Source organism: Euleptes europaea, chromosome 12 (genome assembly GCF_029931775.1).
Source record: "Euleptes europaea isolate rEulEur1 chromosome 12, rEulEur1.hap1, whole genome shotgun sequence".
NCBI lineage: Eukaryota > Metazoa > Chordata > Lepidosauria > Squamata > Sphaerodactylidae > Euleptes > Euleptes europaea.
In genome coordinates, this window is record NC_079323.1 from 20,248,690 (window position 1) to 20,264,710 (window position 16,021).

The 16,021-nt window shown below is 43.0% G+C and overlaps 1 protein-coding gene across 1 annotated transcript in view; it reads right to left on the reverse strand.

The window, feature by feature from the left end:
- Positions 1–10,942: 10,942 nt before the first annotated feature.
- PSPC1 (paraspeckle component 1) overlaps positions 10,943–16,021 on the reverse strand; it is a 58,501-nt gene continuing 53,422 nt past the window's right edge. Inside the window, exon 7 of the mRNA XM_056858671.1 lies at positions 10,943–11,059. Coding sequence (XP_056714649.1) covers positions 11,018–11,059 — 42 coding nt within the window. The 3' untranslated portion in view covers positions 10,943–11,017. The remainder of the gene's footprint in view (positions 11,060–16,021) is intronic.

Genomic DNA, 16,021 nt, shown 5'->3' on the forward strand with positions numbered 1-16,021 from the left:
TTGTGCCTTTTTGCTGTTCTGTGTTGAGTAGCAGTTTCAAAGCAACTGGAAGAACATTTACTATAAATTTTAAACGAATAGTCTGTAGCAGGTTTAAGAATAGATTTCGTGGAAAGTAGTACTTTTTTTGTCCCTCATGCTATAAAGCTGGAAGTGATCAAAAACTGGAGCAGAACAGCTTATCGGTCTGTGAACGGGGTCAGATGGAGAAGAAAACCCTGGGCTGGGTGCTTTCTGTCCATTGCAGAGGGCCTGTGGCTTAGTGCCAGAGTACCTGCTTTACAGGTAGATGGTTTCCAATTCAGTTCTTAGCATCTCCAGGTCACACTGAGGACAGAACCTTCTCTGGCCAAGGTTCTTCCTATTTCCAATAGCTTTATTCCAACTGGTTGCCACCCCAATCAAGTACCTTCACTAGGGAAGCATATTTATGCCTTAAATAAACATCCAGCATCAGCTACAGAAAAATACAGCCAGATTCATGCTCCTGTAAACTTTCAGATGCATTTTCTAGATGAAACAATGAAATGGTGGATTTCTTCCAGCTAGAGCTCAGGAAGACATAATTTGTCACGGATGTGATTTTTACATGACTTTGGTTTATAAAGATGGGAAGTTTATAAAGATTTATAAAGATGGTTTATAAAGATGGGAAGTTTAACAGTTGTAACTACTCTTCCCCCAAGCCTATACTAGTCTGAGGTAGTACATGCTTTCATGTACTGCAGCACTATGCAAAACTTGTAGGTTTGGTGAAAAATGTGTGAACCAAGCATAGGAAATGCAAAAATTATGTTATAGATTATAGCTGAGCTATTGTTTTCATGCATTTCATGCCTATTGTATAATCATTACTTAAGTTATCCAAGCAAAAATTGATTTCACACACCTATTCACATGGCATTGGTTGAAATATTTATTGCACTTACATTCGTATTAAAAAAAAAACCTGTGAATAACTTTGTAAGAACACAACAAAAGGATTATGTTCAGTATAAGAACACAATAAAAGGATTTTTGAGAAAGCAGCAGTGGCAACTCTCCTAGGCAAGGTCATTACTTCGGGCATTTGGTGCAACGGCAACAGCTGGAATAGCTCACAATGGTCTTTAAAAAAAAGGAATTCAGCGACTGCTGAAAAACAGCTAGACAGCATTACCATCAAAGGAAGGGGGCAGTGAGGCAGCAGTTGGGTAAAAGGCAAGCTCCATGCTAGGAATTATTAGGAAAGGGACCGAAAATGAATTCGCCAGTATTGAGATGAATGCTCTTGTATAACTATTTTAATGATACTATTCATTTAGCCTAGTCCTTGAGCAATGTCACACTAGATAAATGCCCTCATATAAAGTGATGGTGCAGATATCTCAAAAAGGATATTGCAGAACTGGAAGAAGTACGAAGAAGGGCAACCAAGATGAGCCTGAGACTTTTCAGTTTATATTAAAAAAAAAAAGACAGTTAATGGGAGACATGACAGAGGTTTCTAAAATTATGCATGATGTAGAGAAATTGGACAGAGCTTTCCCCCTCTCCCATAACGCTAGGTCTTGGGGTCAACCCATGAAATTCTTGGAAAATAGGTTCAAGACAGACAAGGAAATGCTACTTTACTCAACAAGTAATTAAACTGGAATTCACTGCCGGTGGAGGTAGAGATAGCCACAAGCACAGATAGCTTTAAAAGGAGGTTAGAAAGATTCACGGAGGAGAGGTCCATCATTGGCTACTAGCCACAGTGACTGAAGGGAGCCTCCAAATACAGAGGCAGCAAACCTCTGAATGCCAGTGCTGGGTGGCAGCACCAGGAAAGGCCTTGGCTTCTGTGCCCTGTTTGGTGGCCCTCCAGGGCAACTGGTCGGCATCAGTGTGAAACCGGATGCTGGACGAAATGGTCTGATCCAGCAGGCTCTTATGTTCATTTCTGGCTCAGTTTCCTGAAGAGAACAGATAATAAGCTTTGCTTAGAAGAGTTCCGTGAAGGTTTCTTCAGGACAAAAGTTGAATCGATTTCTTTATAGGTCTCTTCCAATCTAAAACAAAAGCCCACAAGCATGATTAAGTCATTGACAAGGATGTCAGAAGTCTTTGTCATATCTAACTGGAAAAGTTGACCATATTTCTAGAGAGGAACTGAACTTTCCATGATGTATAATAATTTAACACTGTTCGATCCCGATGGAAGTCGGTTTCAGGTAGCCAGCTCAAGGTTGACTCAGCCTTCCTTCCTTCCGAGGTCGGTAAAATGATTACCCAGCTTGCTGGGGGTAAAGGGAAGATGACTGGGGAAGGCACTGGCAAACCACCCCACAAACAAAGTCTGCCTTGGAAACGTCGGGATGTGACGTCACCCCATGGGTCAGGAATGACCCGGTGCTTGCACAGGGGACCTTTACCTTTTTACCTGTGGACCTTTACCTTTTTACCTGTGGTCAAACAGGCTTTCTAGGTTTTGACAAAACACAATACCTCTCTGAGAAATACGCTTATCAGAAGCTATTTTCCTTCTTTCAAACTATCTTTAAAACTTTGAAAAATATTATGCTTTTTTGTTTTGTATCACCTTATATTCTAATAGCAAAGTCAGCCAAATCTAAGGATACTAAAATCCAGTGATTGAAGCTGTGAACTGACTAGATCAGTTTCCCAAACTTTTTGAGTCATGGAGCACTTTTCAGGAGAGAAATTCATCACAGAGCATTAATTTTCACCTAGCACCTATATACTAAACCGAATGACAGTAGTATTTTTCTTTCTAATCTCTTCATGGAGCACTAGGAGATGTTTCGCTGAGCACCAAGTGCTCCTTGGAGCAGTTTGGGAACCTCTGGACTAGATCTACAAACCTGAAAAGGGCTCCAGGTTTGCATAAATCTTAAAATTCCCCCCAAATGATAAACAGAGCCCCTGCAGCTTTAAGCAATGGATTCCCTCAGTGGCCGTCGCTAGGCAACTACAGCATGCCACGCTTAGTTCAATCAGTGTAAGACAAGGGGATGGGGTAGGGGCCTTTCCAGGCCTATTTTGGCCTTTAAATGAGGGACCATTGGGACCAGGCCTGGTTAGGATTGCCAGCTCCAGACTGGGAAATTCCTGGAGATTGAGGTGGAGTCTGAGGAGGGCAGTGTTTGGGGAGGCCTCAACCCAATATAATGGCAGAAAGCACACCCTCCAAAGCAGCCATGTTCTTCAGGGAGACAGATCTCTGTCATCTGGAGTTCAGTTGCAATTCTGGGAGATCTCCAGGTCCCACCTGGAGGCTGGCAACCCTAGGGCTGGCAGCACACACTGTGTCTTGATACCACCTGACTTGCATGACTCAACTAGGCCTCACTGCTTGCTACTGTTCAACAGCAATCACCCTATGATAGCCAGTATGGTATAGCAGTTAAGAGCTTCAGAGTAGGGTTTGGGAAACTCAGGTTCAAATCCTGATTTTGCTGTGGAAGCTCACAGGGTGATTTCAGACAAGTCACATACTTTCAGCCTAACCTTCCTCACAGGGTTGTTGTGCAGATAAAGAGAATAATGTAAGCTGCTTTGGTCCCCACTATAGAGAAGTGGGGGAATAAAGGAAGAAAATTAATAATAAATATAGCTGAAGAGGGAAAGCAGATGAAAGGTAGGTTGGTGAATGGCTGAGAATGAGAGAATCAGGCAGGTAAAGGGGAGAGGATATGGAGGATGCCAAGGGGAGAGAAAAGGAAATGGTATTGGGGGGGATATAGGGGAAAGTAAAGTGCCACCCCAAGTCCTTGAGGTTTCTCTACCATGCAAGTGGGCCTAGCCCAGTGGCTGGCACCACACTACTGGGCTACAGTTTTCCTAGGCAGAAGCTGCCGGGAGGGGAGCTGAAGACAGGGGCAGATAATGGTAGGCTGGCTGTTGGGTGGGAGGATAGTGTTGCCAACTCTGGGTTAGGAACATGTCATTAAAATGTGAATATTTAACTCACAATATTTAACAACAGTCAAAATGCTGAATGAGCGGTTTTGCCTCCTGCCAAAAGAGCTGCTACAATATCCGATGATGCCACTGCAAGGGATTCATCCTTTTTTGTGAAGTATATCCAAAATCAGTTTTATAACAAATGTCACACCTTACACCTTTCTCTCCAATGGAGACCCTCAGACATTTACATCATTCTTCTCTCCTCCATTTTATCCTCAAAACCACCCTGTGACATTTGAGTGTGTGCAACTGGCCCAAGGTCAGCCAACAACTGCCAGTGGCAGGGGGCGGGATTCCAATGTGGGTCTCCTTGATCTTAGTCTAACATTCTCACCACTATACAACACTACCTCTGATAGCTCAGGGAAGTTCTTAACCCCGTTTGTTTTGTAAAGGAGGAGGTATTTTCCACAGTCCTGTCTTTTCTGCCTCAGCCTTCTTTTGCTTCCATTGGAAATTGTGCTAGGGAGTGAACTTTCTAACGCTAACACAGGCCGAGATGTTCTGATTCCCTTCATCTTTGGCATTGCAACTGGGATTTTGTGATCTTAAATTGTAGTGAAGTGAATTCCATTATTTTGAGGACACCCCTTTGTTGACGCCTACTACAGAATGGAAAAACCACAAATTAATGATGCATTCTGAGGGCTCAGAAGTGACAGCTGCAAGTTGGCAGCGTATCATTAAAGGATTCTACTTTCCATTTAAAGCAGTATGGCAAAAGAGCTGCATGAAGAACACTCTTGCCTCGGACGTTTCAAGCAGGCACTTGAACACAGCTAAGCTGAGAGAATGTTTGGATCCTGTCTCAACAAGGTTCTACTGCCGCTTTCAGACACTAATAAGCATCCCTCCCAACCTCCACAGGACAGCAGAACCCCCAAATCCCAATCCAGAGGCAAGAAATGCACTTTTGCTCTGCTACGTTGGCCATCAGAAAGGAAGGGGCCCCTCTGCATGCAAGAAGTTCCTAGAAAGACTTTAGAACATCTCTGCCCTGTCCTATCTGGATGAAGTGCAGACTGAAATAAGCCAATGCGTATCTGTTTTAAGAACATTTACACTGTTTCTAAGGGGTGGAGGAAGCACTCTAGAGGAGCCAAAAAATTCAAAACAAACCCAGTCCTTTTGTTAACTGTGCAAGGCAAAAGGGGGAAAAGGAGAAAAGTACCTGCAACAGCAATGGATTCAACGCCCTTCAGTGCTTTCTTCCTGGGGCAGCTCACTGGTCTACGTACATCTTCAACAGCACTTCAGCATCAGCATTGTCATAGTTTCCTAGAAACATTTAACGATAGTTTATTAAGTCAAAAGGAAGATAAACCATTAGCCTTTCTTTGAGAAATGCCATACTTCCCAAACACGCCCCACCCCCACCCCCGGTATCAATTCCAGAGAGGTAGCCATTTTAGTCTGTAGTGGCAAAAAAGTATTGTGACACTGCAAAGTCACAACCAATTTTTATTCCACCATAAGGCGGAATAAAACAAGGGGATCCTCACTATGCAGTCATTTTATGCAGGGGTATAAACAAACAGCAAGGTCAAGGGGCCAGGCAATGTGCACAGTCAAATGCACCGATATAAAATTCAAATCTGATTAGGGAAGTCAGAGACCATTCATATTCAACCAGTTAACGTCTGTAACGATTGGCAAGTGCTACCTGTAAGTTTGTTCAACATGTTTGTTCAAGTGTGTGTGGGTGGGAGGTGGGGAGGAACAGGAAACTCCTTGAATGGGGATTCCGTAAGACAGGGGTGTCGAACTCAATTGTTATGAGAGCTGGATATGACATAAATGTCACTTCGTGGGGGCCGAGCCAACCCTTGCCAGCCCAGATTGAGAGCGGGGGGTGGGTGGCTCCCTTGGCTGGCTCATGGGCTGGATAAGCTCTCAAGGGGCTGGGGCCAGCCCTCGGGCCTTATGTTTGACACCCCTATAGTAAGAGGCTTCCTTTGCAAAACCTGCACCCATTACAGGTTATTAACTAGCTATGTGTTAACTACGAATTGTTTATCTTTCTTGATTAGATTTGAATTTCAGTTGCATTTGACTCTGTAGTCAAATTACTCAAGCATAAAATAATTGCATAGAGAGAATCAAATTCATAACATCTGAACAAGTGAGTCCACAATAACGTATGCTGGAATAAAATGTTTTTTAATCCTGTTTATGTCCCCTGTATCATGTCTGAAAGAGCAAGAGGACAGTTCCTTCACCATTCTGTGGAGCCCGGTCCTCTGGAGGTAACGGAATGAAGCCCCTTCCCCTTGGTTTGGCAGGACAACACGAGGGTTTTTCACCACCACCCCAGACGCAATTTGCTTCCTCTCCTCTCCAAGCTGCTGGGCAATTCAGCACATAGGAGCAGTATAGAGAATTCCGTCCCCACACTATCCTGGGTGTGTGTCTCTCTCTCGAATGCCTGTTGGGCCAGGAGCCCTCCCTACACCCCTCTTCCAAACTAGACGTAACTGTGACATCCATGCCATTCATGTGTCCACCTGTTCTTGAGGAAAGCAGGTCAATTAAAGAAAGACACAGAAAACAGTGCACTGGTGAAGAGAGCTAAACCCTTCTGGCTCAGTAATAGGAAAGCTTTGCATACAGAAGGTTCCAGGTTCAATCCCTGACATCTCCACTTCAACTAATCAAGTAGTAGGTGATGTGAAAGACCTCAACCTGAGATCCTGAAGAGGCACTGCCAGCTGGAGTAGACAATACTGATCTCGATGGACCAATGATCTGATTCAGTATACGGCAGCTTCATGCAACCCTGCTATGCTTTGCCATACTCTGTCGCTTAAAGCATTTTTCTTTCCAGCCTGGTTTTCTTCTGGCACCAGACATGAGACGGGATAAAAAAGTTTAAAGCAACAGTGTGCAATGGGATAAGGTAGAGGAGTGGGAAAGATTTCACTCTGTTTTCTCTTTTTAAAAAAAGTTATCGGTGTGATTAAGCAGATAGGCCTGTAATATCTGGTTTGTCCCAAACAGCTGGTATCTACTTTTGCCCCTCCCAGATTGTGCGAATGGCAAAACTGAGATACCTTGTATTTCCTGCAGACAGGGGAGTGGTTAAGGAAACACTACCGGAAAGAAAATGCAACCATGCAAGTGACTTAACCTACGTCACAAATCCTCTCACTTTCTGGAAACACAGATGGCCACAAAGAGAAAACGATCATAGTTAACCATGCTATTATTAACTACATAGTATTTTGGCTGTAGAAAAGAGCAAAAGTCCAGTAGCTTCTTAAAGACTAAAAACATTTCTGGCAGGGTATGAGCTTTTGTAAGCCACAGTTCACTTCTTCAGATATTTTGGCTGAGTACAATAGTCTGTTGTAAATCTCTGCATATTTTAAAGAAGAGCAGAATTCGGTGTTGCTTCCCAATCCAGCAAACTGAGCTTCTACTTCCTGCACAGCCCTTTGCTCACACCACGACTAACAGAAGCAGAATTAGGTGAAATCAGCACACGCACAATTCGATTAATATGTAGAGTCACTGAATACAGTTGTTTTTTTAAAACACCAAGCACAGAATCAAAATGAGATTTGTAAGGAAACAGGCTACCCCGTTAATCAAGAGTGTATAGTTTTCTCAACTACACCATGGTGAACTGTGGTGTTTTAAATTATTTGGCAGGTGCTTGCATTCCAGCAGCAAGGATACTTGGGCATTTATTCCAGCATCCCAGACCTTCAGAATTTTTTTCCACATCAATACAAGTTTCCTCCTAGCTCCGTTCAGACAATGTAAAACCAGAATTTATTTTGCGGGCCCAAGCCAAGAGGGCTCCCGAGGCCTCGGCACAGTACCCCCCCCCAACTGTACGCCCCGCCCCCTCCCTTTCCACAGGGGCTAGCCTTACAGGACATGTATGGATGAAAACAGGCCACAACTTTATTATAGGTACAGCATTAGGCATTGGCAAGCATGGAGGCAGCATTCTGACATCGGGTGACCCATTGCCAGCTGATATATCCTACGGCCAGCACCCAGCTGAGCGCAGCCTGAGATGGCAGTATCTAGGACCCACATGGACTGCAGCCACTATGTGGTCCCCTGCCACTTGGGAGGTGGCCGTCCTTACAGCCCAAGTCTGGGCCTGTCCACACACAGGTCTTCCCAAAACCCCTTATTGGGGTCCCCAGCCTGGGAAAAGGGGGCTCGCAGGCCGGCTTTTCCCCAAACAGGAAAAGTTTGGCCCCATGCTGAAACTGCCAAACCTTAAAGTTGCGATGAACAATAAAACACAAGAACAAAGGGAGGGAGGGCGGGAAAAGCATGGCGGAGGACTGAAAACCAGAGGGCCGGAGCTGCCCTTAAATACCCCACCAGCAGACCAGAGTGAAAATTCCAGGTCCGTTTAAGGCCGGCCGGGGAGACGTGTGCACAGAGCCCAGGTAGGCCAGTTTGAATGCAGGGGCGGAGCCCACACCCGGCCATGCGGGCCTTCGCCGCAGCCCCCCGAAGTGGGGGGGGAGCCGGGCACCGAGCCCCCCGGCCCAACACCCCACCACCACCACCACAGCGCAAGCCGGCCGAGCCCTGGTCTCCCGGCGCAGCCCCACAAACAAGGGATCCCGCGGTAAAGGGGGATCCGTCGCTTACCAAAGCTCAATTTGTAGAACCAGGATTCAGCTTGCAGACGACCATTCTAAGCCTAGTTTGCCTCAAGAAATGATGAAAGCATCTTTGCTCTCTCCCTCGCAGAGTCTTGGCTAATGGACCCAAATCCTGTATTGCAGCAAGGGAGACACCACAGAGCAAGCCAGGATATATCTGTGCTTGTAAGCCTTGCAATATCGTAGTTAGCACTAGCTGTGATTAGAAGACCAACTTCAAATCATGTTTCAGAGCTTGTTTTGATGTATCCTGCAGTGCCAAGTGTAAGGCCGTGTTCCAGAGCGAAGAAATTAATCACCTAGACCTGGTGCTGGGATCGAGTTCTACCACTAGCAATGCAGAACCTGCTGCTTTCAGGTTGGCATGAAGAAGGATGTGGGGCCATCAACCATTACTTGTGCAAATTCCAAAAGACTGTGGTTCACAGCAGCTCAGGGGGATGCAGTTGGAATATAGGGCAGAGGAGCACAGTTCTGAACCTGCTGCCCAACCAAATGTAGGGAGTAACTTCAGCTGATGCAGCATACAGAATTACACTATTTTAATAAGTCAGTCACTTGCTTTAATACAGAATGTTCTATTGCTGAACTGCTTGTGTTGGTAAAAAATTGTCCATCTCAGCAAATATCGGACTGTCTATATGACCCCACTGTAACCCCTTTTCTACATTACACATACCCAATCCCGTTCATATCTTAAATCTTTTACAATCTTTTATTAATACCAGGTGATATTTCATACCTTAAGTTTTCAAACCTTGATAAAAAACACTTTTATTAAATAAAAGTCAAGCAAAATTTGGCAGATAAGAATTAATTATGTCAAGAATATATCTGCAATTTCCTAAAACCCCACAAATTCTTAACAGTACAGCCATATGATTTGTTAATTCTTTTTGTCTAAAACTTGACATCTGTTTTTACTAAATTTCATCTGTACCAGCCACAACAGGTAGACATCATAGTCGCAGGGTGTGAACACACTGAGAAGTCCACAGTTGTAATCTTGCTTTGTCCATCAACTTGTAAGAAATTGTACTGCCATTTCAATGACTCAGGTGCAATACGAGGATCTCACAAAGTTTTGTAAGAACTGATGAGAGAAACAAGAACTGCCAAGGCGGCCTTAAGGTCTTATATAAATGCTAAGTACTATTTTACCAACTGTTAGGCCTAAGTGTTAACTGTCAGCTTTTCCAAAACTTTGCAAAATTTCCCCATTTAGAAAAACCTTAGTACCTCTAACCCGTTCCAAAACACACAGGGGGCTGAATTCAATGGTCTTGGAACTGTCTTCAAACATGTTCCTCAATATCCATTCACAGTCAGTTATCAAAATTATTACCTTTCATGCGCAGTATTTCAAGCAACCGTGTATCCCCATTATGTCCTTGCCAGTCCACATTTCTCAACTTTATTTAGGATGATGTCGTGTGTGATTAAGTCAAAAGTCTCGCTGAAAGAGAGATATAGTCTGTTGACTGTATTCCCCTTTTCAATTAAAACAAGTTTATTCTACAAAGAAAGGGAACAAATCTGGCAAATAATCAAAACGGTTCCAAGCCATTTACTAAGGAATACCACATCCCTCAAATCTTCATTAGCTCCATTTTACAAATCTAAGCAGTTGTTAAAGCAAATTTCCTGCCTTTCTTCAAGAAATATAAAAGGCACAACAGGTTTGTCACTCCATTCACATTTTCAGAGAACCTGTCAAAGTTTCAGCCAAGTTCACAGTAGGTGAAATGGATCTCCTCCAGTAAACGCAATACTGGATCTCCTCCAGTATTCCAGTACACACAAAGTTCTATTTTTAAACAAGGTGGAACTGCGCAGGCAAGAGGTGCTAAACTTTTCTGCCCTCATATGTACATTTCAGTTTTTTAAAAAACTGAACCTGTCTTTCTTTACATGTGAACTTTCCCCCTTAACAGGGCTAACATCAGCTGGAGGAAAATGTGGGAAGAAGCACTTGCATATTCAACTGAAGTACTGATTTCTTCCCCATCACATACCTCTTGACTCCATCCCTCCCTGTTTTAAGTCAGCCCTACAGTGGCATGCTTGCCTTCCAGAGGTTATAAGCAACACATTTGCCTCTTTCACCTGCAGGCATGCTGCCTACAGAGGGGGATGTAGGCTCTACCTCTCTCTGCCTCCAATCAGACTACAAGCAAAACTTTTAACTCCAGCAGTCATTAAAGTTCAGCACCAGAGAGTGTTCATGGAACAGAAGGGCATAGAGGATCTGATGTGGATATAAAATCAAAAAAGCCTCTTGCTGCTACTACCAGCAGCAGACAAAGCATTTATTGATCAAAAGTGAAAACATTATAACAGAAGCACCTACTGGAAAAAATCTTCTTCAGTGGGAACATCAGTTAACTCTTCTGGTTGGAAGGCAACACTGTCAGATTGTTTGCTGAGTTACTCTAGCCCCTTGCAGGCCCTCTTGCTCCCCTCACCTTGTGCAACTGTGAAAGGCAGACAGTAAGATGTCAAAACAATGACCAACTGCAGGGATTAACAACTGTTGTTTTTAGAGATCAGAGAAACATATTAAAGGGAAGCTTTGGTTTTGAATTTTTATTAGCTCATGTCCGTGTGCTGTTCATAGTAATTTTGTTTCACTTTATTTAGAAAATTTTCTTGCTGCCTTCATGTGGGAACATCAAGGCAGCTTCCAAATAAATAAATAAATAAATAAATAAATAAAACCAGCATTAAAAAGTAAAAACACAGTAAAACAACAAATACTCAAACTTGTGGAATAACACCACCCAAATTCCTACCAAAATACCATATATACTCGGGTATAAGCCGACCCGAGTATAAGCCGAGGTGCCTAATTTCACCCCCAAAATGGGGAAAAATTAGGCACCCACGTATAAGCCGAGGGGGAAATGCACCCTCCCCCCCCGGAGGCTTACCTGACCGGGCTCCAGGCGCGCAGGCAGGCGGTGGCAACGGCCCCCTCCCTGCGCGCAGGAGGCCCCGTAGGGTCAGCTGGCAAGCGGGAGGACCGGCCCGGGTGAAGTGGGGGGGTGGGGGTGAAGAAACTGCCGCCGCTGCACAGGTGCGATCGCGCAAAAGGCACGATCGCAATCGCGCAAAAGGCGGAGTGGGGTGGGGGGAGAAAACGCCACTGCCGCCGCGCAGAAGGCGCGATCAGGTGGGGTGGGGTGGGGAAGAAACCGCTGCCGCCACCGCCGCACAAAAGGCGCCATCGGGTGAGGTGGGGTGTTGGGGGGGAGAAACCGCTGCCGCTCCGCAGGTGCGATCGGGTGGGGTGGGAAGCCGCCACCGTCGCAGCGCAGAAGGCACGATCGGGTGGGGTGGGGGTAGAAGGCGGGACAGCCCGCCCATCAGCTGGCCAGCGGGAGCACGCCCAGCAGATTATTTACTAACACTAGAGCGAATATAGAGTTCCTGGGGGAAAGAAGTCCAATCTAGGGCCAGCTGCTGAGAACGCTTTTGACAAGGTCTCCACCAGGCACAAGTTTGAGGTGAACCAAAAGCACACTGGAATCCAGTAATTGATATATTGGTTTAATGTGTTCATTTCAGCAAGCCCGTTAGCATTGTGACTGAAGTGCTCTGAACTACATGACGTTTCCAGACCATCTGGACTGTGTCTAATCTGAATGCTACCAAAGCATTTTGGTCAGGTCGGCTTTGTGCAGACACTGCCGCAGCTGGCAAACCAACCAAAGCTGGAAAAAGTTGTTCCTCACTGCTTCTGCCAACTGTTTATCCAGTGAGAGACAATTTCTCCATCGACTTAAGTTCTGTTACTCTCTTTTTCTCATCTTTCCAATCATGTTACCTCTTTTTTACCACTCTCTTCATTGGTTCCCCTATTTCTCGTCTTCACTTCAATCAAGCTCTTTGTACCTGATTACTCCATAAGCTTGTTTCATATATCTTCTCTTCATGCGTATGCAAGAGAAACCCTCAGCCCCACTGTTCTAAATACATCCATCTTTTACATCCATCAAAGATTACCTTCATTTCCCACCTGCATCCGTCTTCCCTACCCACTCCGTACCAACAGAATGCTCTTCCAAGTGACGTTCAACTTACTTCATCTGCTTTGCTAGCTAAGCACCTCCCTTAGAGTTCACCTATTTACCCTATTGCTTTCCTTAACTCCTTTATACAATGTGTCTTGTTTTACAGTTTGATTGCAAGTCTGTAGTAACTGCATATTTTGTTGTACAGAACCCAGCAATTTTAGGGCTTTATTTTGAGGCCTGTGTTAAACTTCATTCCAAATACTTAAGGACACTTCAGTTTTATAAAGAGGGAATGTTTTCCACTAATTCTTCCCTCCTGTTGTAGACCCCCACAATGCTGTTCCTGAGGGGCTGCTGACCCCCTGGGAACAAAATCTGGCTCAATGGGCTGCAGAAGGAGGGGTGGAATCAGCAGAAGTCACCACCCTCCTCTTAAAGAAATATAAGAGGACTTAAGTTTTATTAACTTCATAGTTGGAATACAGGTCAGTGGCATTATTTTAAACTGCTTCCATTTGTTAACCTTATATCATCAATTTTCTGTTGTTTTCTACCCACATTCTTAAAAGGGCATTCTGAAATCTGCTTTTAAATTTACTGTTTCCAGAATGCTGAGTAATTTTAAGTTAAAATTATAAGATTTCAACTTTGGTTTAATTAACATGTAAACATGACTGATGCAAAATCCAGTAAGGAAAGTTTTAGTGGTAATTTTTGCCAGCCCTACATTTTGAACTCCAATTATTTATAAAATGACATGTCCATATATTTAAGTTACTTTTCATTGTAAAAATACTCCAAGCATATTATACTATTGAACATTGTTTTACAGTGTTCTATCACGATTGCTCGTAGCTCCCTAAGACACCAAATTATTTTAAATGATAACTGAAGCTATTCTTTATTAAGAAATGCCACCGTGAGTTTCAGGAACACAGAAATAGAAGGCATTGGACCATGGCTCAATTTTCCTTGTACATATCACTTTCAGTTTCATATTCCAATCTTTCATTCACAGTTTTGCAGTGAGAAGCATTACGACTGTTGCTACTAGATAAAACAGCTACTTAATGAGTCAGTATGACTTTCAACTTGTGCTTAAAGGCTCAGGGCTAGTCTTGTTCTTTTAAAAGCAACACCTACCATAACAGTTTATGTTCAGTTGAAATACTCAGTTTCAAACCCCACCCACCCAATTATCGTAAGTTTACATTTAAAAATTACCTAACACCACAGTTGAGCAGAAACAGATGTTCCACTGATGTGGGCTTTGTGCCACTATGACCAGGAGCAGGGATCAATTTAAAACCATAATACTTCCCACTACGGTCCATAAAAAGAAAAAAAAACACTTCATGTCTGAGATGCATGTGTACTTCTCCTGGCTCAGTTATTTGGAGAAAAAAGGTTACAAGATTGAACCCCCAAGAAAGATGATCCTCAAGAGATGCGGTTCCTGATTGCATACTGGTCAGATGTTGTTTTCCTAACAGAAGGTAATAAACAACAATAAGGACTGCAGACATCAAAGTAACAATGAACAGCACTACATATTTTTAAAAATTCATCATGGGTAGTCGACAAGAATAGTCACCACAGGAAGTTGTGGCATGCATGGCTAGAAAAAGTGCCCATAGGTCTATGTCTATGATATAGTCTAAGGCCTACCTACACTCCTGAGGGTCTCTCTAGTACAGTGCTGCTGCTGTTTCCTGGCACAACATGTAAGAGGTGTCCCCATTCCATATTGGGGGGGTATATACGTATAACTATTAACGGATATAGTTAAACATACAGAATGACACTTAGAACTTGACTTGAGCTTACTTGTTTTTATTTAAACCCCACTTTTCTCCCTAAAGGGGACCCAAAGTGGCTTACAATATTGTTGAGAATAAAACAGGTGGGGAGAACAGAGACCATGTGAGATAGGGTCAGGCTGAGAGAGTGACTGAATCACCCAGTGAGTTTCCTTAGCAGAGTGAGGATTTGAACCTGGGATCTAGATTCTAGTCTAATAGTAACCACTACATTTGCCGAGAAGGTTGACCATCACGGTCTTTCATTTTTCTCTCTTCAGACAAATTCAACTTCTTTTAAAAAACCCAGTTCAAATAATGGACATCTTCAGGGAGCTGAAAGAACTGAAGAGAACCTGACTATATTTCAAATGTCAAAAAAGATCGTTCTGGACATTCACAAGCACTAACACATTATGAGGGAACTGATTAATCTCCCCAGAAAGGTGTAGAAGGGTGGGGGAGTAAGATGTCATGTTTTAAACATTTTTTTCTGCCCCTGCAATCAGCATCCAGTGAGGCAGAGAAGCTTTAATGTGGATGGTATGTCACATTATCTGCCAATTATGTATTGTCTGAGATACTGATACTCCCATAATGTGTTATTTGATCTTAGTTATGTGTTTGCAAAGTAGGCATTGCAAATTTCATTGAACAAATGAGCCAATGTTAATATAATGATTTCTTTTCTAGAAGAAAATAGTTCATCTTGTCAAAGTGCAACTTCTTAGCTTTGCTTAATTGCGATGCTTCGTAAGTTGTAGGAAAGCTCTAAACACAGTACTATCGCAAACAATTTTGGTAGAATGGTTTTTAAGAATTTAACAGTTTTAAATTAAGTAGTGTCAGGACTTGGAATAGACAGTAAATATGTGGGCAAATACAAATAACCCTGACAGAAGTCACACAACCCTATTTTATATTCAAACTTCTTTGGGAAAATGCAATTTCCAACAGCTAGCAAAAAACTGCAGGCGCTTTCACACATGCTGAATAATGCATTTTCAATCCACTTTAATGAACATTTGCAAGTGGATTTTGCAGTTCACACAGTAAAATCCATCTGCAAAGTGCATTGAAAGTGGATAGAAAGTACATTATTCAGCATGTGTGAAAGTGTCCTGCATGTCCTCCTTTAAGGTGAAAATCTAAGCTTAGTGAAGTTAAGTAATAGACACCTATGGAAAAACAAGCTACTAATTGCACCATGCAATTTTCATTTCTACTAGACAAAACAATAATATCAGTGTGTATATAATGGTTCCACAAACAAGCCTTTTAGAAACTTCACAAATATGAAGTATCTTTTCCCCCGATTATCTGCTCCCACCCCAAATTCCCATTTCTCTCAAGTCAGTATAAGTTCTCTCAACGGGACTAAAGCATAGTTATGTGCCAACAAAAATGTTCAAATTATTCTAGAAAAATATCAAATAGCAGGGAAAGTGGTTCTTTTATAAAGACTTCACAAAATGCAAACATTTGGAGTAAATGGGTTCTTTAAAAAGCTTTTCATGAGTTTACAAACTTTCAATATAAAAATGCATATTTTTCCTAGAAATACAGTAAATGGATTGATTCTATTATACTGATACAATGATGGTTATAAAGCACAGAGCCA